Source organism: Aptenodytes patagonicus, chromosome 2, assembly GCF_965638725.1.
Source record: "Aptenodytes patagonicus chromosome 2, bAptPat1.pri.cur, whole genome shotgun sequence".
NCBI classification, from domain to species: domain Eukaryota; kingdom Metazoa; phylum Chordata; class Aves; order Sphenisciformes; family Spheniscidae; genus Aptenodytes; species Aptenodytes patagonicus.
In genome coordinates, this window is record NC_134950.1 from 140,776,261 (window position 1) to 140,801,916 (window position 25,656).

The 25,656-nt window shown below is 42.0% G+C and overlaps 2 protein-coding genes across 3 annotated transcripts in view; both read right to left on the bottom strand.

The window, feature by feature from the left end:
- Positions 1-709: 709 nt before the first annotated feature.
- On the bottom strand, positions 710-5,896 carry ARL4A (ARF like GTPase 4A). 2 transcript variants are annotated; one of them, XM_076331417.1, is made up of 2 exons: positions 5,880-5,896; positions 710-4,215 (listed from the first exon to the last, which is right to left on the bottom strand). In XM_076331417.1, the coding sequence occupies exon 2, from the start codon at positions 4,129-4,131 to the stop codon at positions 3,529-3,531; it is 603 nt and encodes a 200-aa protein (XP_076187532.1). In that variant the 5' UTR covers positions 4,132-4,215; positions 5,880-5,896; the 3' UTR covers positions 710-3,528. The 2 variants fall into 2 exon arrangements, with proteins under 2 accessions (XP_076187532.1, XP_076187531.1); XM_076331416.1 differs by lacking the exon at positions 5,880-5,896 and adding an exon at positions 4,529-4,641.
- Positions 5,897-20,501: 14,605 nt separating this feature from the next.
- SCIN (scinderin) overlaps positions 20,502-25,656 on the bottom strand; it is a 56,897-nt gene continuing 51,742 nt past the window's right edge. The window contains exons 14-16 of the mRNA XM_076331418.1: positions 24,549-24,626; positions 23,164-23,224; positions 20,502-22,198 (exon numbers count right to left, since the gene is read on the bottom strand). Coding sequence (XP_076187533.1) covers positions 22,065-22,198; positions 23,164-23,224; positions 24,549-24,626 — 273 coding nt within the window. The 3' untranslated portion in view covers positions 20,502-22,064. The remainder of the gene's footprint in view (positions 22,199-23,163; positions 23,225-24,548; positions 24,627-25,656) is intronic.

A 25,656-nucleotide genomic window follows, 5' to 3' on the forward strand; every position in this document is an offset into this window, starting at 1 on the left:
TTATAAGGTTACGAGACCTTGTGGTTTGTTCGTTTTTAACAGTGCTGCACCGATTTAAATGCAATTCCATACCTCCTTAAAGTAGCAGCAGTTTAAGATATTTAACTTGTCTAGTGCCTTGAAGAACAGTGTCATTTGTAGCCCATTTCAGCAAAAATTATTTTAAAATTTAAGTTGTGTAATTCCAGCATTGTAACAAAATTACACCTGCTTATTCAGCTCCTCTAAAGACTTTCTTACACATACCAGTATTTAGGCCAGAACTGTCAATTCATCGTATGGAAGAGAGTGATCCCAGGCTGACAGAACTATGCCAGCAGAAACTCAGTCAGCTAAGATACCAAATGCTCTACTGCAATCACCACTTTGTTCATAGTTGAAGACTTTGTCATAGTAATACAAAACACAGTTTTGGAGGTACAGCTACATTTGTGTATTTTACTCTGAACAGTTACTGTAATATTCCAGCAAAACAGTTCTAGTACAGATAAAGGTATAGCTTGGACGTAAAACTCATCCCCCACTCAGTTTTCTACTTGCAAGTCAGTATTAAATATCACAAGATAACAAACATGACATTTTAGAAACAGTACTCTCCACCTTCTCTTGCTTCTTCCTCCAGAGTGCTACAGTACAGATCAGTCACATCTTTGTATTTAAAATCATTCACTGAAGTTTTTATACACAGAAGAATTTAGGGAGACTGTCACCAGATAAACACTAGCATGTTTAATATGCAGAGCAAGATATGATTGACTTTTTCAAGCAGGATGCCTTTTCAACTATTCCCAATAGAAGCCTCATGAATACTCAAAATGAAGCCATTATTACTTGGTATTGTACAGTTTGTTTACTGGGTACAAAGAGCCAGCCTGTCATCTCACCTTCCTCACCCTAGTAGTACTGTGCACCTGATAGGAAGGAAAATGTTAGCCAGATTATACCAATTACACCCCAAATTCATAGCGCTCAGCATCACTAATACAGCTTTTTCTCAAGACTGACTGTTAGTAACCTACATTTTGGTATGCCATCAGTTACATAAACAGAAATGAAAATACCAGGTTTTTGAGATAGGTTTGGATATTCTTGTTCGAACTTAGCAATTTTGATTCGCAGGCTAAATGTCTTGTCTATGTTCAGGTCCTGAAACTAGTTAGAAGCTTCCGTATCTCTTGCCACATTCTACTCACTGCTGTAAAATCCGAGGAGGAAATTCACCCAAGGCTTAACTACATGTGAATCCCTCAGACAGCTTCAGATAGATGAGCCTGAAGATACTAAATTAAGTACCACCTGTGAGTACGTGATAAATGCCCAACATCGCCTATTAAACATTGCACGTAACACAAAATAGGTTCAGCTATAGAAAAGATTTTTCAAATTATGCAAGATCCATCACTTCAGAAAGGAGTTGCTGCAGTTAATATTTCTTCTGTGAATATACAGACATGCCATTGATTTAAAGTTTTTAATGAGATACCTGCAATTTATAACACCATGACATTTATGAGCCTCACCATATTTGTAAGACTTTGGTTTTCAACAGAAATAGCTCTACTGTTATTAGAATCAATACGTGCACAGAGGTTGATGAGAACGTACTGCTGCAGTACAAGAAGTCAGACACCTTCTCTCTGCAGGCTTGTTTTGAATTGTTTATTAAGGTTTAAGAAGTCATCCACATTTCTATAAATATAGACATTACTTGAGTAAGTGACTTACAATGTCACCAGTGCAGGTACATATATAACCAACATACAAAAGCTCCACTGGAAGCTACTTCAGTTTATTCAAAAAGGACCAAGATGTCATTAAAAAAACCAGCTGTCCCTTTCAGTTATTGAAGACACTAAAGTGCATTTTTGGTTACCTCCTGGACGAACAGCTGCTGGTTAAAAAGTTTGATTATTTTTTTAAACATATCTAAGTTACATTGACTGACATTCAGGTTTGTAGCTGTCATCCTCCTGATACATGGCAGCAGGTAAGAAAAAATGTATTACTTCGCTGGTTGAGTAAAAGGAGGAAATAGATTTTGCTTTTTGTTTTGGTTTTTTTTTTTTTTTTCCCACTTTTTTTAATCTGGTATTTCCAACAAAAGTTTAAAGAGAATCTAACATTCTGATGAATTTTTACAGCACCACTAAAGTTAGTCTTAAAAATCCAGGCTCTGTTTTAGCCCTTTAAATTGCTAGCCAAGTATCTAAAGAGTCACTTGAAGCTCTGTACCAATAAGAAAAACTACCCTCCTTTTTCCGTCAAGCATTATCCTGCCCAGTTAACACTGTTTGCACACTCTGTAAACAAGAACAGCTTAAAGCATAATTAAAGCAGAACACAGGCCCACCTTGAAAATCTTCTTCCCCCAATCCCCTCCCTCCCCCGCCCCCGGTAGTGTCATATGTTTTGAGTGCATAAAGCATTATTACATTCCTAACCACAAAATACTTTAAGAGTCACGATAAAAAAAAGCATACGTTGAAAGTGACATAGCAATACCACTTTAATAAAATGGGGTATTTTGGGGACATACAAGATGTGCTCTGCTAATTTTAACTCCATCTTTACTTCATTATAATTTTGTTTTATTGCCAGAAAAGTCACCAGTAGAGCGAAGAACGCTGCACTGGTTAGAACCACAACAGCCAGAGTTGTTCTTTACAGCTCCTTTGCTGCAATTAATTTACTTTTCACTTGATAGTAGGAGGACATAATACTCATCATTCAGAAATAAATTACTAATTTTGAGTAATAGTTTAAACCTGATTAGCACTGTGTAATGATGAATGGCTACTTCTAAAAAATAAAAACCTTACATACCAAAAACATGCTATATGTTGGGAAACCACCACTTTTCCATGCTCCAGCGTGTTGTTTACATTTTTACTTGTCAAAAAGTCTTTCTTTTATCAGTTGAAGAATCCACAGCACTTGAATTCCAAGTATTTGAACTGAACGTGATTCAATTTCAAAAAGTGCCAAATTAAAGAAAAAAACCCTACATATGTAGCCAAGCTTTCATAGAAATCCCCAAACAAGATAAAAACCAGCCTCTCAAAATAATGGGTTACTAGCTTCATACATGTTTTTAAAGCTGTATAATGTTCACCAGAACACTCCACTTACAAGCATTAGAAGTTTAAAAAACACAGAACACCTTCAATGCAGATTGCTTGCAGAGGGCACCCTCAAACATATGAATACAACACTAAGCAGAAACCCCTCATTTTATTTGGCTATTTAGACATCCATGTCACATATACCCACCCATCCATTTCCTGATAGAATTACATCATCTATTAGGGCTTCTGAAATAATGCAGAGCCATAAAACTCAGAAGAGACTAGTTAAAAAAAAAAAAAAATTCCATAACTGCACAGCCTTCCACACAGCAAGGTTGTGCAACTGATTGTTTAACATAACTAAGCTTAACACCATCCAAACAAGCAGGCCTGGGTTTGGAAGCTGTCTTACGTCAAATTTTGACCATGTAACTACTCTAAAATAGAAAGGTCAAAATAGAACTCATCTCTTCTTTTTCTGCTGCCTCAACATTTTCCTTCGCTTAATTATCATATCATGTAGTTTCTCCAGTCCCTCTTTGAGTCCATCTCCAATGATTGCACAGGTAGGCTGCAAATGCCAGGGAGTCGAAGAACTCAGCTCACTCATTGCTAACATTTTCTCGATTTCAGAAAGGGAGAGAGAGTTCCTCAAGTCCTGCTTGTTAGCAACGATTAGGACAGGCACTCCTTGATTTTCAGATATCCTAGTAATTTTATGAAGTTCTGTTTTGGCCTCCTCCATTCTCTCAACATCGACAGAGTCCACCACAAACACAATGCCATCGGTGCACCTTGTGTACGACTTCCACAGCGGCCTTAGCTTCTCCTGGCCGCCCACATCCCAGAAGTGGAAAGTGACCGTTTTCGAGTTGCCCAGCGTCACTTTGATTTTCTCCGTATTAAATCCTTTAGTGGGGACAGTGTTGACGAACTCATTGAACTGCAGCCTGTAGAGCACGGTCGTCTTTCCAGCGGAGTCCAGTCCCAAGATGACAATGTGGAAACTCTGGAAAGAAGGCAGGCTGGAGAGGATCGGCGTCTGGTCCGAGAGTCCATTCCCCATTGCCAGAAGGGAAGGTGACAGCAGGCTGCCACGAGCAGAGGCCGGCTCCCACGGCTACGCTCGCCGCCGCGCTAGGCTCGGATCCTGCCAACGACACAAGCGGCATTAGCCCACGGCTGACCCCCCCTCCGCCTCGCCCGGGGCTTCGCGGCCACAACGCGCCGGCCAGCGCCGCCGCCCCGACTGCGGAAGCAGCCGCGGGCAGCGCGACGCGGAACGCCACACGTCCCCCGCCCGGCCCAGCGGGCTCTGCCGCCCCGCAACGCGGCGGCGGCCGCGACCGACACTGCAGCTCGCCGGGCACCTGCGCCCCTCACCGCCACCAGCAGCACCGCCACCAGCAGCACCGGCACCGGCACCGCCACCGCCGCCCCGCCAACCGCCGCCCCTCGCCTACCGCTTGGCCCCGCCGGCGGGCACGTCCCTCAGCGCGGGGAGGCGAGAGCAGCCCGCGCCCCCATGCCCGCGCGCCGCGTCCGCCGCACGCGTCACCGCTGCTACAACCGCTACCGCCGCCGCCGCGACTCTCCCGCATCTGGCGGTGAGGCCCCTCCCAGCCCGCGCCTAGCCCCGCGCGCCCCGCCCCGCGCCCCCCATTGGCCCCGCCGCGCGGCGGGGGCGGGGAGGAGGACGCGGTCCTCCTCGCCTATTGGCCGGCGGCACCGGCCACTCATCTGAGAACCCGATTTTTACCGTCTTCAACCGAACGCTAGGGCCAAGCGCGGCCGGGGGAGAGGCCGCGGCCTCCGCCCACGCCCTGCCTGAGCGACCCCACTCCGCCCCCCGCGGAGCGGAGTCACTGCCTCACACGGCTCGCTCGGGGAGAGCTGCCGCGCCCTCCGCCCACGGCGCGCGGGCCCTTGCCCCAACGGGCGGGCGGCGCCAGCAGCCTCCCACCCCCTGCGGCGGGTGGGCGGGCGGCAGCGCCCCGCCGGCCTTAGCGTCCCGCCCCGTCGCCGGAGGCGCGTGCGCTCATTGGATGTGGGTGCTGTCACTCTAGCCCCGCCCCCTAGCGGCTGGGAGAGGGCTCGGCGGCGTCTCACAGCGCACCTGCGCCACTGCCGGGGGCGCGCAGCCCGCAGGGCGGCCGGCGGCAGCGCCCTTCTCCGGCCGCACTTTCCCGCCGAGAGCCCCCCAGGAAAGCCTCCCGGCGCGGGGCAGACGCCGCCTCCCCGGGGCGGCAAGGGGGCGCCGCTGAGGCTGCTCCGCTCGCCCCGCCGTTGCGTCATCCCTCCCCTACCACCGGCCGCTCCCGTAGGCGCCGCGCGCCCTCCCGTCGCCTAGCAACGCGCTTCAAGGCGGCAGCGGCGGCCCTGCCCACGTGACCCGCCGCGGCCTGCGCTCGCGGGGCTCCGCCCGCCCCCCGCCCCGCCGGTCCGCGGCGCTGAGGAGATGCTGCCATGGCGGGGCTGGTTTTTTCCTCTCGCGGCCCCCTCGGGGTGGTTCTGGGGCGGCCCGGGTGAAGAGCACTGCCCAGGGAGGCCGGGGTGCTGCAGTCAGAGCCTCAACAGCCTTACAGCTCCTGAGCTGTGGAGTGACGCAGCAAGTATCCCAGGCTCTAGGCCACCGTCGTGCCTCAGCGGCTGTGGAAAACCCCGTTGGCTGCCTTGCCCCCACCACCTGGGACCTCTGCAGACGCTGATACGGGCGAAGTTAGAGGGGAGGGAAGCGCTGTGAGCGGGGTTTCTTGCTGCTGTTGCATAAACCGCGAGTGGTCCAAGGCCTCAGGGCCGGCTGCGTGTTCTTACCGTAGTCTCCTTGCCTTTCGATCGTCCCCGTGAAATAGGAGACAGTCCGGGAGGAGCCGAGAAAAACTGAGTGGATGAAATCGTCCTGTTAGACGCCTGGCATGTAGAGAGCAGCAGTGCTCAGGCCTGAATGAACATAAATGTCACCTAGCTTAGTTACAAGGAAGGTTTCCCACAGCACAAGGATATGTTAAGTAATTCTACATTTTAATATCTTAAGCCTAATTTGAGCAGTGAAGTCTTTCAAAGTCAAAACTAATTACTGACGTCTAATAAGATTTTTGTATGTTACTGTTTCCAGAGCGCAGAGGTTTTAGAGGAGGCCTGGAGGAGTACTTTGACTCAGATACTCTTGCTGTCTCTCCATCATTCTGTTCCTTCCCACTGCTCTCCTCGCTTACTACATTTGCCACTGTAGTTTTTATACAGCTGTGGCAATGTAGATGGCTACTTCTGCCTGTGTTGGATGTACACCAGCTCAGTGTAAAATACCAATAGCACACAAAAGGATCAGATGTGCTGACTTCAGAGCATACTAGAAAAGTCTTCCTCTATAACCCTTAGTTAGATAAAAATTAATCTTTTTTGATAAAAGCATATGTTTAACTGCTAAGTAAAGCTATTGTGCTACTGAAGTCTGCTGTTCCAAGTAGGCAAGTCTTTGACCAGCTGGGCTCCAGTAAAAGAGAAAAGGGGGCATTTTCAATATTAACCTTGTATTTTTTCTAGAGGACTTTTGATGCGGCTGCTGAAAAGGGATTTTTTAAGAATATTCTGGCAGTCATATTTCTTTTTTTTTTCCTTTGAAAGCATTGTACTTTATATTTTAAATCACAAAGAATTATGATGTATAAAAGAGAAGTAATTTAATAGTAAAAGGACATTGTATAGCAACAAAAATTCCCTAGTATACTATAGGCAAGGTTTCATGTTATTAAAGTGTTAAAATATCCATTATAGTCCTACTAAAAATAGCAAAATTGTCATTTGCTTACATGAGATTAATGTTTCACTGCTTTTATCTTAGTTATTTACATTCTGATCTTGCAGATGACTCTCTTTGGAGGAAGTGGCCTACATCTATGGAAAAATAGGGGTAAGTTACTACCCCTAAGGCCAACTAGTAGGGTTTCTGATTTGGCAGTGTTTTACGCTACTTTTGCATAGTATAAAGAACTGCACAGCATACAATGTAATAGAAAAGCATTTGTAGTGACAGTAAAAGTGGGCCTTAATTATTTCATGGATGGTTTTCAGTAATTTAAAATTGGTGGAAACCAGATAGAAATACCTTGTTAAGGAATATTACTAGAGATAATAGATTTATTCATAAAACTTGACAAGCTGAAATAAATCAAATTGACCTTTATCTCCACCTACAAAATTATGTATTCCCTATTTTTAATGGAAAAATAAGCCTATTAGATATTACAGTCGTCTAAATTTTAATGTCTGATTGTTACCAAGATGTGTTCACACTTTAACACAGCTTTATAATAACATATTTTACAATTAATTCCACAAAGAGGGATATGGGCCAGCTCCTACTTTTATTGGAGGTATTTTAATTTTAAACATAAAATGCAGAAAAATTGCCTCTATCTCTTGCTCTTAATAACAGATTTCAGTGCCCTTGAAAAGGGAGGGATACAGAACTGATGATTTTGTAGAGTATAGCATATCCAACACACCAGGTGGAGAAGGAATCTCATAGATTATGTGTTTCTTTGGAAGAAGAGTTTTATGACATCAGGAAGATCATTTTAAGATTAGAGAGAAATGAACATCTTCAGCAAGATGAGCATATCTGTATTTGTAAATATATACATTAAAATGATCCACACTGTCCAGAAAATGCTTGAAGTCGATTGTTCTATTTCTCATTCCCTCCCTACAGTTAATTTATGTCATCCACCTGTTGTAACTTGCTATAAAGTGAATTATGAACTCTCTGGGCCAGGGACTATTTTTCATTGCAAGTCATCTTAGTGTTTAGCACCTTGATGTTAATTAACGCCTGTAGGCATTTCTGCAAAACAGCTATTAAATACCAATCCAAGTTGATCAACTCCTCCCATGCACTTCATGCTACTTTAGAAGTCAAACGTGCACACCGGGCAGGTGTTCCAGGTGTTACAAAGGGAGTAAGGGTACCTAAATTAGTGGGAGTGTAAGGAAGCTGACATATTCAACCTCTGATAATTGAAGGTAAGGGCGAAGCAAGGCTTTGATTATCCTGTAGAAGCCTTGAATGAAGGAGGTGTACAGCAAGAAGTATACTCACTTTCTTTGTAAGTATGTAGCTAAATGGGGGGGGGGGGCTGTTATTAGATGACAGGTGACAATAACTGCAAGATGCACGTATGAGGAACATGAATGGGAAAAGGCTCGAGCCACGTGCAGACTTTGTAATACAAAATAAGGAGGTGCCTAATCTCTGTGTTGGGTCATTTCACCTACTGCTACTTTTCTCACTTCCTATCTAACTTGTCTACATTTCTGAGTTCTTTCTGGCTCAGCATTCCTTACCTCATGAAAACAACTGCAACTTCAGCTTTTCTGGGCTAAAAACATTTTCCCCTTTCTTTGATAACAATTTACCAGGGTAAATGGTAATGTATTGTTTTCTCCATATGTTTCATACATATGGTCTACATATATTTTCCACACAGAAAAGGTAGCCAAGGATGAACCTTTGTGTTTCAAGAAAAAGAAGCAGCACCTGCATAACGTGTGGCTGCTTCATCATGGTAAAATAGGATTTTTTTTTTAATTATTCCTAAATGGTCCAGGAATAATTTTGGTTCAGGGCAGGTTAAAGCTGCAGCCATTAACTACCTCTATGAAACATAGATAGCCCTTATTAGGGATATGGGCCGTGAAACTGGTCGTGGCGAGAGAGGTGGTAAATGTTGCCAAGAAAGAATCGTCATAGAGTGGAAAGAGAAGACTCTTGGAAATTTTAATATTATTACCCAACAAAGACTTAGGTTACCTTTTAATGCATACTACCTCATGTGCTGCAGGAGCTCTCTCATAGTGCCCAGATTAACAACAAAGATGCAAAAGATCATCAAATGTCCACTTGCAAGGCTGCACTGTACTTCACAGGAAAGCATCTTTCATATGGAAACAGCAATTTATGGAAATTAAAAGCTAGCAGTTCATGAGAGTTTCGCTGTAGCAAGACATTAAATGAGAGCTTCCACTCAGTGCTGCTCATTTTAAAGGTAGATTCCATTCAAGTAGATAGGACTGTTGTTATACAAGCACATCTAGTGACACAGCAGATGACAAATTCTTTCCAAAGCGACGCCAGTGGGCTTCAATTTCCTTGGCCAGATAAGCACAATATTCCTTTTATTTTGGCTAAATACCATCATCCTGTAGAACAGGCTAATGACATTTATTATCCAGCTCAATAGCTAATCACCTTAGCAGTTCTTTTTTTAATAACACCAGGTGTTGTGAGTAGCATGCAAATCAAATGAAAAGTGAAACATAAGACAAATGAACCAAATCCCGTATACTGCAGGTGCAGAGGGATACAGCCAGAACTGTAGAACAGTAAAGGACAGAAGCAAATACGAGCAAATGCAGAAGGAGGGAGAGGAAGAAACCAGCTGCATCATGGAGCTGAATTAGTTGTAAAACACAAAGGAATGAAGTCATGAGGAGAATGAAATTATCGCAAGGACAATGCACTGCCAGCTACAGGTAGCTGGCATATAGTGATGGGATACCAACACCTCTGTCTTCGTGAAAGAGACGTGTTAGCCACTGCACACCACCAATTCTTGCTGCTCCGTGCGGAAACCGAGCAGGTTTCTCAATGTATATGAAAGAGAAAACCAGTTGCATTTCGGTATGATGACGTGGCAGACCTAGGCTAGGGTAAAATGTATTGATGTATGTGTAGTAATAATAATAATGTTTATTATTACAGCAACCAACTGTAGCTTGGTTGTACATTTAAAAATTGAAGTTACTCCTCTTCAACTATAGCCTAGATCTAAGATTAGAGCTAAAAAAAGCATTGCTTTTAGATGACGTTACATTGTTCTAAAAGAAGATCAAGTTCCTACATAAAATACTACAGCAGTTTCACCATGGATTTTGAGAACCCCCTTGAAAATAAGCAGTAACAATGAAATCGCTGACAAATCGCAACATGTGAAGTTTTGCTCTTAAGACCGTCTCTTAAATTGACATACAGAATGTTTTGCACAAAGAAGCCTTTTATCATCTTTGCTACGTCTGCTGAATTCTTTTATGATAACTTACATGCTGCATGAATTATTTTGCTTTGATTATTAAAAAGTAGTCGGTGGTAGAAAATTTAATTTATTTCCTCACAATAAATAACAAAGCTTAGAGTGGTAGGAGATGGAGTCACTGTGTGTTACAATTTAAGATACCATTCTGATTAGACCAGTTAATTAAACCTATTCTCATTTCATATGTACCTTCACATGAAGTCTAACATTTACATTTTACTGCTTTCATTTTCATAAATAAACATTATGCCATATAGCAGGCTAACAAACAGAAAGCCTGTTCTTTGATACTGACAGTCACACTGAGTTGCGTCTTGAATGCTGTTAGGTGTGTTAGCTGGAAAAAAGTGGTACTAGCTCATAAATTATCCTAGTCATACTGAGCAAGTGTTGTCTCAGGGTGACTAAAATGATAATCTCCCCCTTTCAAGTTCTGTGAATTCTAGTTGCTTCACCCTCTGATAGGATGGTTGTATCGGCAGTGACTCCAGGCTTGCAGAGCACAGGGAACAGGCTGACCGCTTTCTGTACCTGGGGCGGTGTGAGTAGCACGCCTTCTTCCTGAGGCCGGGTGGAACAGCAGGACGGCCGATGTCCCCAACAGCATCTATGTATTAAGGACTTGTATCGCAGAACTCTCTACAGTACTAATTGTTCGTTTAATAGCAGCATGTAATTAATGCAGGTTAAGCATGGATCCTGTCTTTATATGATACAAAGTTTATAGTCACAAAATCCAAACCCAGACGTACAACTAGTTATGGGGCAGTTTTAAAGAGTAGAAGAAAGCATTATTGTTGCAAGTACCCCTGGTCTCCAGTCTCCTTACCCCTACTTCACTAAGCAGCTGGCGCTAAAAAAACCAGCAAAGATGTTTAATAAATGGAAAAATACCCCCTGCCTTAGTCCTTCGGTATGTGAGGTAAGACTTCTGCACCATGAGAAATTCAGAAGTGTTCAAGGTGTGATACTGCATGAGCTTTACAGCCTTGGCTTGTGTATTTTCTTCAGTGGTTTTATACTGATCAAAGACATCTGTACTTATATTCACCACAGCAACAGGTTTCCCGCCCCCACCCCGAGTCTGTGACACCATTTTCGTTTTTTTCTAGAACCACTCACTTGAGTCAAACATGCTCTTTTGCTGAGAATGCTGGGCTACTCAATGCTACTGTTCGAAAATCTTGCCAGTTACAGCACTGGTTCCAAGAGCTTTATTTTTTCCTCAATATTTTCTTCCCCAGAAAAGCCATGGGCACTTCAGAGCCTTTTTGTATGCCAGAGTTATTCTAAATAGTTTAAAAGCCTATCAAGTTGAGATTTCAATATCAGCTACCATCCCCTCACAATGCTTCCTTTGAAGGGGGTTGCGCAATTTTTAAATATATCACTTTTCTTTAATATAATGGAAGCAGTTTGCAAGCAGATTAAAAGTACTACAATTTCAAATACAAGGCAGTATCTGTTGTATTTTGTTCCTGCATAGCTAGATTTAATATGTGAAGGTATTTTCCCCACTCCAGAATAATAATGGAAATAGTAGTAGTAAATCAGATACTGCTGTTTGCTTTGCAATATTGCTAGCAGAGTAACGATGAAGAGAAAAATATAATTAATTTTTTGCTTTTCTAGAGAACTTGCTAAATATTGTATAAGTATTTAACATTTATAACGGTGCTGAGATTTGCTGGAATTATAAAAGATTGAATAAACAAACAGACCTTGAACGTCAGAACTAAGAAGGCTTATTTTTTGATGAATTTGTATCTCAGTTGATTGACTGCAGTGGAAAAGGAGATGCAAGTTCTGACTGAGAGTTCTGACTAAGTGTTTGTGGGATAAAACATGAATAAGCCAGTAATTTCATAACCATCCACTTGCAACAGTTACGTATTTAAAAGCTATGCTTTGTCCTTCAGGTACTGCATATATCCAAAAGGAAGTGCAAGGACAGGAAGAAGTGTGTAGCACTTAGTTCACTGAGCAGGACTGACTTAGCGTACAGTTAATTAAACGCTTAAATGGCAAGTACAGTGCGCTGAAACCTGCTATGTGAGAATTTCAAAGATGGCCACAAAAGACAAAGCGCTGCAGCTCCACTAATTTGCAGGGATCGGCCTGTCCCTGCGGCTTGCAGGGGCAGGGAGCACGTGCCTGGACGGTGTGTGCACAGCTAGGTCTTGGATGTGTTCTGACCCTTTTGGCAATGGATGAGTGAAGATGCCCATCCAATATACAGGGTCCACTGTAAAAACGAGCAGGCTGTTGATCTGTAATAACTTTGTGTAAATCAAGTTAAGTGCACACCTTGAAGAGGAAATTCAGTTGCTCATCTCTCCTAAAAAAGGCGTAGCAGCAATAGAAAAAGATTTCACAGAGATCACAGTGTATGGAAATAAAATTTTATGGGCGATATGCCTAAACTCCCAGGAGGGCTGTGAAAAATCTGAAGTCTCTGCTTCAGTGTATAATGTTGTAGGTAGTCTAGTGATAATGTCACAGCTCCTTGAACTTGGTGTTCAGAGGCAACAGCTAATATCAGTTCCTACTGAGACAATGAAATAGAGCACGAAGGATTTCTCTGATGTTCTCCAACCACTGCTCTGTGATTTATCAGTGCTCCTAGTAATGGGAGCTTGCGAGTGCTCCTTACAACTCCTGGTCACCTACAGAACAAATATGTATGGAATATAGCTACCCTCTGGCTTTCCGAAAGCATCTCTTTCTTAGATGAGTAAAAAGAAAGACCTGCTGGCTCCCTAGATACGGGTGGTGGGAGGGGGGGAGGTTATTTTTATTTTTTAAAGAAGGCAACAATTAATTATGGATTTTAGTCAGGTAACTGAGCTCAGGTGTAGTTGTAATTTCTTTAATGAGGTAATTAATAGATTAACAATGTTCCTGAAGATAAACAACACAATATATACTTTAACAGATAAATTAACTTGGTGTTTTGTAAACCATAGAAAACCGGTAAAATTCACTGAGCATCTGTGCAGTCCACTAGTCTCATCCTCCATAGCTTCACTTCCTACCAGAAGTCTTTCCCAGTCACGTCATTTTAGTGCTATAGTTGTGAGGCATTTGTGAGGAGTTTTCAAAACCCATGTCACTGGACAGATCTTCTAGTCTGTCTTTTGGTCAACAGGCATCTGAAGTGCCCAGGGGAAAATACTTAATCTGGCCCAGCGAAAAAAACCATGAATTTGCACTCAGAATGATATATGGCCCAATTCATCGCTTGCAAGGAAGGACAGACTTCTGACTGGCTTTTCATTTACAGATTTACTGGGGACTAGGAGTTTTGAGCTAAGACTTACTTGCATTTTCCCCTCTTCCAAGCCAACAGCACTCCAAGGTGTAGCACACGCAAACCATGATGTAGTAGCAGCTGTGCAGGTCTACAGCTTTTCCAGGTGTGCGGCAGTTGCATCCAGCCCCTGAACATCTTTGGATTTTGACCAATACATTAAATTCTGCTTTGGATCAGAAGGGTGTTAAAAAAAGTCAGCTTTACAGGAGGGAGTGGAAAGAGCAAATACTCCCCTGCTTTGATTTCTAGCGTTAAAAGTAGACTTCAGTCAGCAGAATATGAACCAGAGCTAAGCATTCCAGATTGGATTTTTTTCAAGCCTAAACAGAGTTGTTTGGCTGCAGGTGATAAGAACTGCAAAGTTTCAGTGCAACCAGAGGAGTTCTTTCCCCCAGGGTCATGGACAGTTTCAGCAGCTAGCCTAACTGCTGCATGAAGGTTTCAGTCTCTTACGTGGACACACAATGGGCATCTGATACGTGTGTAGTACTGGGTATTTGTTGCAGTTTCTAAAACTTAAGCAAAAAAATGTAATTATTCTTCTCAGTCACAACACTTGAAAGTTTCAGTGAGAAATCCGAGCCTATTATTGTGTGCTACATGAACGCAGCAAAAGGAAAACCAACCCTTATCCTAGGGAATTCACAAGCTTGTGTTATGGTTAGGTGAAAAAAGGAAGAAACAAACCAAAGAAAAGAGGAGGATGAAAGAACGAGGTTTCAGGGAAGGCAAACACTGTGTGGGTGGGGAGCAGTAATTTCAGCTCATTGCTCAGCTATACTCTAGAATTTTTAGGTCTTACCAGCTCACCATGTCTTCTTTTTAAGTTAACAGTAAATCTCAAAATTATTTCAATGAATGCAAGACTGGGCCTACTGTTTGCTAAAGTTTAAAAGCGAAGTCAATTGAAAATTGATTTGAAAGCTGATCACAAATGTGCTAGGCAGAAAGCTTTCTTTCGCGCTCCTAGGTTTCAATTCTTGGATGGAAACAACAGTAAACTCACTTTGAAGACCTTATAAAAGCTGTCTCTGCAAAATCATTTTTGCTTTCATCTCACAGAGAATGTGATTCAAACAAACCACTTTATACATTCCAGTTTCATAATATTGAAAAAGAGTAGCAGTCTTTCAGAGAATCTGACACCTAACAGCTGTTGCCACTAGAGTTGTAAACTCTACTTATGTAAAAACCTGCCAAAATATTAATTTTTAAATACATACATTTTTAAGCCTTATGTTGACATCACAGCTTTTTATCAGAATATAGGTTTCCTCTGTTCTGCCTCTCATGGCCACGCCACACTACTTAGCAGGTTTTAAACAAAGTAAGGAAGGCAGATAAACAAACTTAGGGAGGAACAGATTGTTTAGCTGAGATTTTAATCGCATCCCTTAACTCCAGTGGATGGAGACAATGCCACAAGAGCCAGTAATTCTGCAAGGGTAAACTCTGCAGTTTTCATCTCGTCTTTGAAGGCCTTCCTCTACACCTCTATCGGGACAGGACATAAAGAAGACTAAAGAGGAGTCCAGGCAGGACTCTAGGAAGCAGAAGAAGCAGTGGGATACTATAAACATAATCTTTTTTTTTTCCAATTTACTTACTCCATTCAAGGCCTCTCTACTACTGGGATATAAAAAGAAAATAAAACAATACCTCTTTATGTAAGGAAAAAATAAGCATGGACATACTATAAGCAGAAAGGGACTGTTTAGGGAATCCTTCATGTTTTGAAGTCTTTAGATTTCCAATGGCGAGTAATATGATAGATATATGATGCATACAACCCCAATCTGAATCTTCGAAGGAAGCAGCAGCAATCTTTAAAGAGGACAAACGGTTGCATCCCTTCCTCCTATTTTAATGCTGGAAGGCCTCTGAAACCGTAGGTCATTCTGCGAAAGCCTGTTACTAAGTCTTGGAGATCCTCCCTGCTGAGTCTCACTTCAGAGCCCAGCACTTTTGTTTAGGGACACTGGCATCTGCACAGTCTTTTGTCTCAGCACCACTCCAGATAGAGGGTTTTTTAGGTGAGCAGCACTGCACTCCCTTTAAATCACTGATCTTTGAGTCCTTGCTGAGGATTGATTGAAGGCCCAGCAGTCTGGCACATAAAGCATATACATATATATATGTATCTATACATATATATCTTTCTGTGTTTTTCGGACCTGTGATAATTCAGAGTTGAGATAAAACTATAGCCATTAGCAGTCACCACGGAGTCCCTAACTCCAGCTGTTATAGAACTATGAAATTCTTCCTTTTATGTGAAACCAATAGCAGCAGACCGCAGACATTTCAAGAGTGGAGATACCATTAAAATGCAAAACCAAAGCCTCAAAATGAACGAGGTATTTGGCAGTTATCTTCATCCTTCCATCTGTAGTTAGCAGGCACTTTTTGGTCCTCTCAGTTCATATACTTTACTGCGGAGAGGACACCTCACGCTCAGCCTCTGGATTGAAGCCATGTCAGCGGATGTCTGTTACCCAGTATAATTCAGTAACGAAGGAAGAAAGATCCAATAAATTATCAACAGCCACCGTCCTTGAGTCACCCAGAAAATACCACATGCCAGAAACAAAATCAGCTGTACTGCAGAGAGGCCTTGTGTCTTTAACGACAGCAGCAGAAAAAATTAAGGACATAGGAGATCAGACAAGTTGACATACCTTTTAAAAGCAAATGTTCTCACTCTCCAGGCCAAAGTGAAGAAGCACCTGAGGATTTTGCTATTCCTTTGTAAACACAGCAGAGCCTTGCCCTCCCCTCACACTTACTATCCCCAGAGCAGCTGCTACTGATCTGGAGGGGAGTTTGTATGGACCTGATGCAGATACACCTGTAGTTTTAGCTTACGGAGTGCCCTGACAAAACAACCCTGACCTGTACTGCTGGAGGGGGGTATTTTTGCTCATACTGTGTTACATCGTAAAAGCTTTACTTCTCAGCTGAGCTGGCTCCTGCCCTTTCTCTGCTGCCCCAATGCCACCGTTGGTGGAGCTGCACCCATGCTTCAGCAAGTCTCCAAGACATCGCACTTGTCTCGTTGTCTAATCTTGCTCTGAGCAAGTCTGTGCAGCTTGGCACTAATAACCCTGGCAGCTGTCTAGATCATGAGCAGTACCTACAAGATGGCAGTGTTGAGAATTGACTTCACTAGGTCAAGTATTGTACAAACACACAATAAAAGACAGTGCAAGCTTAAATAAACAGGGAAAGGATGGAAGAAATCCTCTTTTAACAGGTGGAGAATAGAAGCACTGAAATTCGGTGATTTACTTCAGGTTACACAAGGATGCACAGACCACAGGAAACGCAGGTTGCCAGAATCATTCTTTGCTGCTTTAAATACAGGACAAATTTCCATCACCTTTCCTCACACAATCTTAAAAAAGATCACGTGGAGCTTTGGGAATTTACATGTGGGATATTCAGTTAGTGGATGCTGGAGTGCATCTGCAAATGCTCGGATGGGACAGAGTCTGGCAGCAGCAGGTGTGCGAGATACCTGCTGTTGACTGGGACTATCTAGCAAGAAAGTAGGGGATTGTTAGAGTGGGCTTCTTGCCTGTTGTCCTTGCTGATGAGACATTCACTGCCACTCCTGTCTCTTCTCCCTGCTACAACAACTAACTTCTCACCCAAGTGCAGTAGGAGAGCAGCTGCTTAGTGGTGGGAAGGACAGCAATCCTTGGCACCAACAAAGGTAACTACAGCCCCACTCAGCTGGTTAAACAGGGACTCGGCTGTGCTGCCATGCCTGTTACAGGAAACCTGTGACCTTTCTGAGCCACCTCTGTAAATATCTAAGCCCGGAGGGAAATTTGTCTTAGGTTCCTCCTAGAAATGTTCTGTTTTAATCAGGATTGTTGCTGGTTTTTCTGTAGGAAGGGCATCAGACAACACGAAGCACGGTGAACTGTCAGGTAAATGATGTTAAAATCACCTGATTGCATTCAGCCTTGATGTTAATATTGCCAGCTGCTGTGAAATCACCCTGAGTCACCTCTGTCAAATCTGTTAAAGACCAGCAGGAAGAGCTGTGCTCCTCTAGCACTGGTCAAGAGGCTTTGTTGGAATAATCAAAGCATTATTGCTGCTAAAGCAAACATACATATCTCTGGGCCTTGCGGTGGGTTACCGTTCAGATTGTCCCAGCCTCACTGCTTGGTCTCCCCGTACATTCCCAAAGAAACATTGTATGTACCTTCACTGGCCCTGCTTGCCCCCGTTCAGGTAATTTTCTGAGCAAATGATCTGTATTTTGCCAAACAATAAAAATTAATGTTTTCACTTGATGCTTTCATTTCATTTGTGGGGAGGCCCACGTTTCACTGCTGACTGGTTAAATGTGGTGGTAAAAGGTACCATCTTGTGGATCTCGGTACACTCATAGCATCCTTTTGAGGAGAGAGTACTTGCAGGGTGGAAGCATGGGTGCATTTAGGAAGAAGCTTGGTACAGGCTGATTCCCCTTCTATCTGCTCCCCTGGAATAACTCGGTTTGCTATTATTTAGAAGAAAAATAAAAATCAGCTTACGTGTTCTGTTCTGTAGGGACAGATTTTTTTTTCTTTCCTGGAATGCAAGTATGCTTTAATGTCAAGAGGAAAATGACATGCAGGGGGAGAAGGGCCAGAACAGTCATCGACTAATTTTATGGCATGGTGGGCCTGCCAATTCCCATTGGTCTGCCCTTCTCTCTCTTGCACCTTGGAAGCTTTAATTGAAGTGAGTGTAGTTTATTGATTTTTAGCATAAGGTAATGTGTTAATAGTCAGAGGAGGTCAAAGTAACTTTAGGCCAGTCTAGAGAGGATGTAATGAGACATTAAGGACATGTAGTGGATTAAAGATCTGATCGTGTTTTCAATGAAATCAGAAGTTCCTTTAATTTTAGCAGCAAAAGTCCAAGCCATAAGAAGGGAAAAGTTTACTATTTCTTTATCTAAAGACAAAATTATTGTCTTGAAGAAAGAAAAAGCAAGGATTTGGAAAGTGAGCACATTAAAGTATTATCTAACTCTGGTTTTAAGAGATTTTTTTTTCTTACATACTTACATTTGGCTCAATTAAGCCATAAAGGCACAACTTCAGTGGGATGTTGAGGAAGCAATTGTATTCTAAAGCAAAGTTTGAAGGTTTTTTTCAAGCTTTCCTATGGAGAAGTGGACTGTGAAGAGCAACTTCAGTCCATGGAAAATAATAGGCTTGTTTTGGCTTTTTTTTTTTAGCCTTTTTAGATCCAGTAAAAATGAAGACTACAAGGAGATCGCAAAGTTTGTAACAAGAAGTGTTCCTGTAGCTTATAGAGATGTCTGAGAGCACCTCCTGCTGTAGTCCAGTGAGCAAAGTATTTTCTGTATGATTCCTTCGTTCTCCTGTGAGGAATAGTACCACAGTGCCACTGTCTACCATCTTCATAATTTTCTTGTTGTTGCGGGTGAAGCCTATGTGAGTCTGAACTGGCAAGAGATCAAACTGTTCAAATGAATTTAGCGGCATTTAACAAGATCATTTACAGCAGATCTCATGCTCTATAGCACTATGTGCTATGGTCAAAATGGATGTTTAGAGCAGTGATTCCAGAGGCTGGCTCCTCTCCTGTGTCCAATCTGTAGTTATATTCTAAGATTATGCTATTTTATGTAAACTACCAATACTATATAGTAGTATGATGTCCTCTTGGCTCTAAGGATTCCTAACATCTTTCTGCTGCAATGAAATTCTATAAAACAAAGATGAAAAATTATGCTGTATTTACAACCAATAGAACATATGAATGCTTGCTGTTTGGTAGCATAATGAAACTGCTAACTCAGGGTCTAATTTTGCCATTACAAATAGAGTGAATGTACTATTAGTGTGTGATAATAATGCAAGATATAGCTTATTTTTTACTAAACTTGACTGTACTGTATACGTCTGCACAATTTTTTGTATTCTGAAAGCAAGGCAGATAGGTTTGCTATGTGTATTCATAAAGTTATGTGCTTAAATATTTTCTTGAAAACAGCTTAATCATTAATATTTACCAAGCACTCATAGTCTATCCTGTCTGTCCTCCCTCCCTCTCTCTCCTTGAGAGAGAAAGAAATACGTCTTTGTGTGTACTGCACATATATGTATGAAAAATAAACTTCCTCGCTGGCAAGTAAACCCAAGAACAATGTTGCTAGCAGCTGTTGTGCTTAAAGCCCAGTTGAGAACACTGTTCCGTTATGAGCTCTCAATGCTCTTCTCAACATCAGTAATCAACGTGCCAGGACAATGTATTGTAAACCCAAACGCCCAGGCCAGGAGACCACAAAAGCTCCTCTGTCTTGTGCGAGGGAACTGAAAAGAGGCTTTCACAGCGCTGCAGAATATGCTGGCAGACTGTACCAGTTCAGAGCCCTCAGTGTTCCGGAAGATGTTTATCTACAAGAAGGGCAAATCTTGTCTAATCCTTGGTTAAGAAGCTACTATAACTGTTATTTTTTAAAAATGAGAAGAATCATATGTATGTGTCGAAGACAACCATCAGATAATTACAGGCTGCTCAGTGGCTGCATGAAGTGCAGGAACTGAAAAGGTCTCTGTGCTCCTTCCAGCAGGAGAAGGACATCTCCATATCTACTCTCACAAACAAAAAGCAAGACCTAGCCTTTAAAAACAAAAATACAGCTATTTCCTCCTATTTTATAAAATAGTCATTTCTATAGTCAACCATTTTTGCAAGCAGAAAGTTACAAAGCCAAAGAGTTTGATAACAACAGTGGTAGTTTTTCTTAAAGATGAAATCACGAGCTAATAAGCACCCAGTTCTTTGATTTTCACTTAGGTTTGTAACTTTCAAGTTGTTGGGAACAGTCAACCTCCATTGGGTAAAATGGCACCAAAGTAAAACCAAAAAACTTCTCATTGCATTGTCCATCTAAAAAGGAAGGTACCTACTGGGTTTTTTAGGAAGTTTTGCTAGACATCAGTGGAAGCACTGAGCAACAATATTTCAGGGAGAGAAAGATCAACTTGGCATACAGAATACTGGTTTTTGTAATTTTATTTTAAATGAAATTACATTCAGATACAGCCCAGTTATATTAGCAGAGATTTAAGCAAATGTTTAAAGCTAACAAACTCCTATAATTATTATCTTAGCTTCACAATTCTTTTGTCATTGATACTGATTATGAGCTCAGGGTAAATTCACTCTTTTGCATTACCCAGATTCAAAATCACAATCATGTTAAAAAAATACAAAAATGTCTAAAATTTCACTTTCCAACCTAACTTAGAAGAATAATAAAACTGTTGAAATGCCTCATTAAAAAGCCACATTGACATGATTTACAGCTGTACAAACTGTTGTTTAAGACAAGCATTATAGGATAAGTGATCAAAGCAGTGCCGAAGATTTGAAGCAGAATTTTTCCCACTACGCTTACGCAGACTTTTCTGGCTAAATTACAAATAAAAAAGACTTTGAAAATGTACTCTTAAATTCACCAGAATAAAAAAAGCCCAAATAACTGTGCCTGAGAGAAAAGAGGCGGCCATATTCTACAGTGCGTACTCACACTCCAAATTCCCAGGATGTGGAATGCTACTGAAACAAGGCGTTTCCTTGCGCCTGATGTACTTGATATTTGGCTAAGATCTGCACAGAAAACGAGGAGAAACACATCCTGCACCTGACAAGGTGAGCAGTCTGCATGCTGGAAAAGAACTGAGTACTGCTGAGTAAGGCAACCGAGACAAAGTATGGCTTAAGTGCAATCTGGTTAAGGCAGAGTACATATTTTTGAAGCTGTCACTTCTTCTGCTTCCACTTAAGAGCACTAGTGCACTAGAATGTGTTTAAGAGCTTTGGTTAAAGAGACCTGGTGGAGTGGAGGTGGTTCACAGAGATAAATCTAAAGAAATTCATTACAATAAGCTAGACAGTCCCTCAAAAAAACCTTTGGCGACTTCATATTCTTACAGCCATTCAGTCCGAAGCTCCAAATATATGTACTAACAAGACAAACGTGAAGCACAGCTTTCTCAAAATACCCATCCCTTATTTGCCTCCTGCAAGACACAGCTCCCACTCTGGATCAGGCATCATCTGAAATTTTACGTGAGTGAGTGTGGCAATATTTTGGCCTAGTAAGTAAATCATGTCCAGTCCTACCCTTGCAACAGATGTAGAATTAGTCCTTTATCAGGCCAAATTCTGCACAATATTATGCTGACCTTAATCTAAAGGAATTTTTGTGGCATTAATTTGGATTTTTCAGTGAAGGCAGAATTTGGCCCATTTTAGCACATTAAACTAAACTGATCCACAGCTTCTGTTTGAAGAATCAACAGATTATACAAAGTATTGGTAGCACTTTCCATATTTACTACATGAAAAGCCCCAGTCACCCCATTTGACCAGTTTACAATTATCATTTATACTTTCCAGTGCTAAGAATTTCTAGGTTATTCACAGAAAGACATCAAAGCTCGGGAAAGTGTAACAGATGCATCATATTGTTGCATAAGCTTATGCTTAAAAATACTAGAAAGTAGCTGGGCTCTGATCATTCTTTGGCTTGAAGCTGAAGCCTCCTCGGATAGATCAGTTCTTCCATTTGTTGGAGTCCCAAGCCAGGAACCAGCCTGTGAATGTTGGGGGTTCGTGCCCCTGCTTCACGATTACAATGGGGGTCCCCTTATCTCTGCCAGAAGGATCTGTTTCAATATAGCGTTTGGCTAAAAACAGAGATGAAATAAAACGTGTAATATATTAGCTCATTCCTTCAGTATAAAAAAATACATTAAAAACCCTAGTGAAAGAACCCAGGGTTACTATAATACAGTATTCAATTAAATTATTTCAAAGGCAATGAAATGATCAGGTAATTGCTGATTTCTCCCAGCTGCCAGTGAAGGCATTTTCCAGGAGGTTAAAACAGAGGGATTGTTGCTCTGATCAGTTCATTGCCATACAGCTGGGTTTTGGCTCTTGAACAGGAAAAAGAATTTGCTGGTGCTGTGCAGATGCACAAGCTTCATTCCTGTTCTTCCTATGTAAAAGCCAGTATAGGTTCCCTTGACATCGCAACGTGACATCAGTACATATCGGAAACACAGCTAGGTGACCCTAGCTGCTCCAGGGAAATATCTGCAAGCGTTGTTAGCACGAACTTTGTCAGAACAGCTCAGCTATGTGAAATCACACCAGAGATGACACGTGATTTTTCAAGGAGGTGCACTCCATGTCAGTTGTCTTGATTTGTTCTGCAATTGGAATTTCCTCCTCCAAGTTTAACTCAGTGAAAGGTGGCAGTGTAAGGACTTGAGGATTTGTTGGCATTCCTTTGACTAAATACATTAGTGTAGGGTGCAGCTCAGTAGGTATCTCCTTTTAAATTCTCTTTTCAGTGCAGTTTCTTTTCATGGAGCTCTCCTATACATTCTTTAAAAAGCTCTGCAGCCTAGCAGTGCTATCTTGATTAATTTTACCCTTCATAAACTTACAGATAAGAAAGATACAATGAGTTTTAAAGCACATTTAAAGGAGAAAATAATCTTCTCCAGGATTAAATCCTAATAAGCTCAGTAACCCTTTTAAACACTGTAAACATAACTAGATTTCCTCTACAGCATCTTTTTCACTTCTTTAAGTAATGTTGATGCTACTTCACTCAGAATTCTGCCAAATTGATTTGATTTACCAGATTTAACGGATTCCTGTCGCTCAGTTTCATTAGCATCCTTCCCAATCCAGACGAAAATCTGCAACAGAGGAGAGAAAGCTATAGCTCCCGTGTTGTTATAAGGATGTTGTGTACAGCAGGTAGGAGTACAAAATAGTTGATTCCACTAAGAGAAAGAACATACAATATGAAAAGACTGCAGAGATACACAGCTCTCACAAACCACAATTGATATTTTTTCCCTTGCGAGAGACTGTAGTTCTATCCTCTGAAATCTCACCGCTCTCTTGACACTGGAAGGCCAGATCTTTATGCACTCTGATGAAAGGAACTCTAATTACCTTTTCCATGGATATCTTTTACAATTTGCTGAGGAAATTGCTCTTTAGGTGCAGGTAAAAACACTGACCAGGAGCTGTCTCTGGTTTGAGCTCTGCACGCGCATCAACGCTTGTGCCCTGTGATCAGTGCTACCCAGGGTAACCACGAGATAACCCACTGAATAACCCAACAACCAGAGCCTCTTTCTGCAGTCCCCACATTTTTTTTTTTCTGTCAAGGATCCTTTTGGAAACCAGGTACATGTCCCGGACTTCCTTCCTTCTTACCTAAGTCAGTATGTCACAACTACTTTCCATCCAGCTCTTCCACCCACCTTCCCCCATCACTCCTTCCCACGTGGACCTTGGACATTCCTTCTCATTTCCAAAAACCTCAGCCTTTTTTTCCTTAAGGGTTAGGCTGAAGAAGACAAATAAAGCATGGGATCTGTGGCCTGCTCCCCCTTTCCCTCCAAGGGGAGAGGAAGGGTAGAAAGAATATACTGTGAGAAACAGACGTGCCCTCCGCACCCGCAGAGAGTTTGCCTGTCATCCAAAAAGCTCTCAACATTTTCAGTTTTCAGTGAACCTGGCAAAATGATGGAGATTGTTTCTGTCACCCTCCACCCAGTTCTTCTGAAGAAATCTGTGTAAGGTTCTAGTGTTTGTCCCCTTCTCTAGTAAGACTTTTTGTAGGTCCTGCTGCTACATGGATTTTGTGGCTTCTGAATACCTTCTATGCAATAACTTTCTTTTTTAAAATGAATAAATTTTAGTGACAAAGTCAAGAACATTATTGAGAGCCTTTCAGAACACTGCCGGGGCTTACACTCTTGCAGCCTCCATTGGTTTTAATAGGAAGTGCTTGCCGTGGTCTCACATTATGCTTGGAAATTCAATCGTGTATGTTCACACTAGCACATCATATAGCTCACAAAATACAGCTCCCTCTGGTATAATTTAAAGAAAACAAAACCTCTTGCGTTCTCACAAAGATATTTTTCCTCCCATCTTATGATCTAAGTGGTTAAGAATAAATTATCCTTGTTACCACAAAAAGCAGTGGTCAAGTACACAGCTTACCTGCTCCCAAGCATCCAGCAACATGACATCATCTTCAGCCAAATCGTCCTGAGTGAATTCTCCTGGGACCTCCTCAATCTAAAAAGGATATTATGTTTTGGGGTTTTTTGGTTTTTAATCATTTATCAAGATACTCTGATTTTGCAGAGACCAAAGATATTTTTTAAAGGGTAAGTCCAGAAGCTGGTGTGCAATTCTTTTCGCTCCTAAAGGGTCAAGCCCTAAACTGATTTGATGAATGTGTCAAGGGTGTTTCACTGAAAGGAAACAAATCACATAATTGCATGTCCTATAAAATCAGCTCTCAGTTTGTCAGAATTGATAGGATATCCTCAGGAGAGGCAGAGGTTTACACTGTAATTGTGACTATTGTTAAGTTGGGACCGAGGTCTGCCAGAAGAAGGGGAGAGGGAAATTTCCATAGATCACCTTGTACTAAGCAAACTAAATCAATCAGCTGATATCAGCTGATACATTCATGCAGCTTACATTCATTAATAAGGAAAAGCAACTGCTTTGGTTTGCAGTGGGTGAGCTCAGTGATGAAATACACACCCAAGCAAGCTTTGCAGTCACTTGACAATGGGACATTACAGTTGACTAAGCCATCGAGGATTAATCCCCAAAGGAAAGGCAGACTGCTTGCTTCTTCCAAGGATGTGCAGGCAGATAGGAAAGCAGTTTAATGTTATTCTGTATGAGGAGGAGAGATAATAATGTAGCTAGTGGTCAGCCCTCTACTTTTAAAGGACTGTCAAAGGTTTGGCTATGCTTGGTCATGTAGGAGTGCTAAAGGGGCGGTAAGCAGATGGAGCAGAAGACATTCCTTTTCCCCACCCTGTGTTATGGTGGCCAGAAGGTCAGAGTGATCTGACCTACCTCTTCTGGTGAGCTCTAACAGTGGTGATTCTACGACTAGATAAATGCTACAGGAAAGAGGGGATTTCACAGAATTTGGAGGGAATTTAAAACAAAACCCAAAGAAGTGCATAGCTCCCAGCAGGCTATTACAGAGAGGTTGGTTCCTATTACTGTATTTTAGAAGCTTGTTAGAAGAATACACTTTACTACTCTCATAAGATTTTAAAGTCCTTATTAAAGGATCCTG

Bases quoted from the DNA above. Each gene is read 5' to 3' on its own strand.
- ARL4A (XM_076331417.1), bottom strand. From the start codon at position 4,131: ATGGGGAATGGACTCTCGGACCAGACGCCGATCCTCTCCAGCCTGCCT.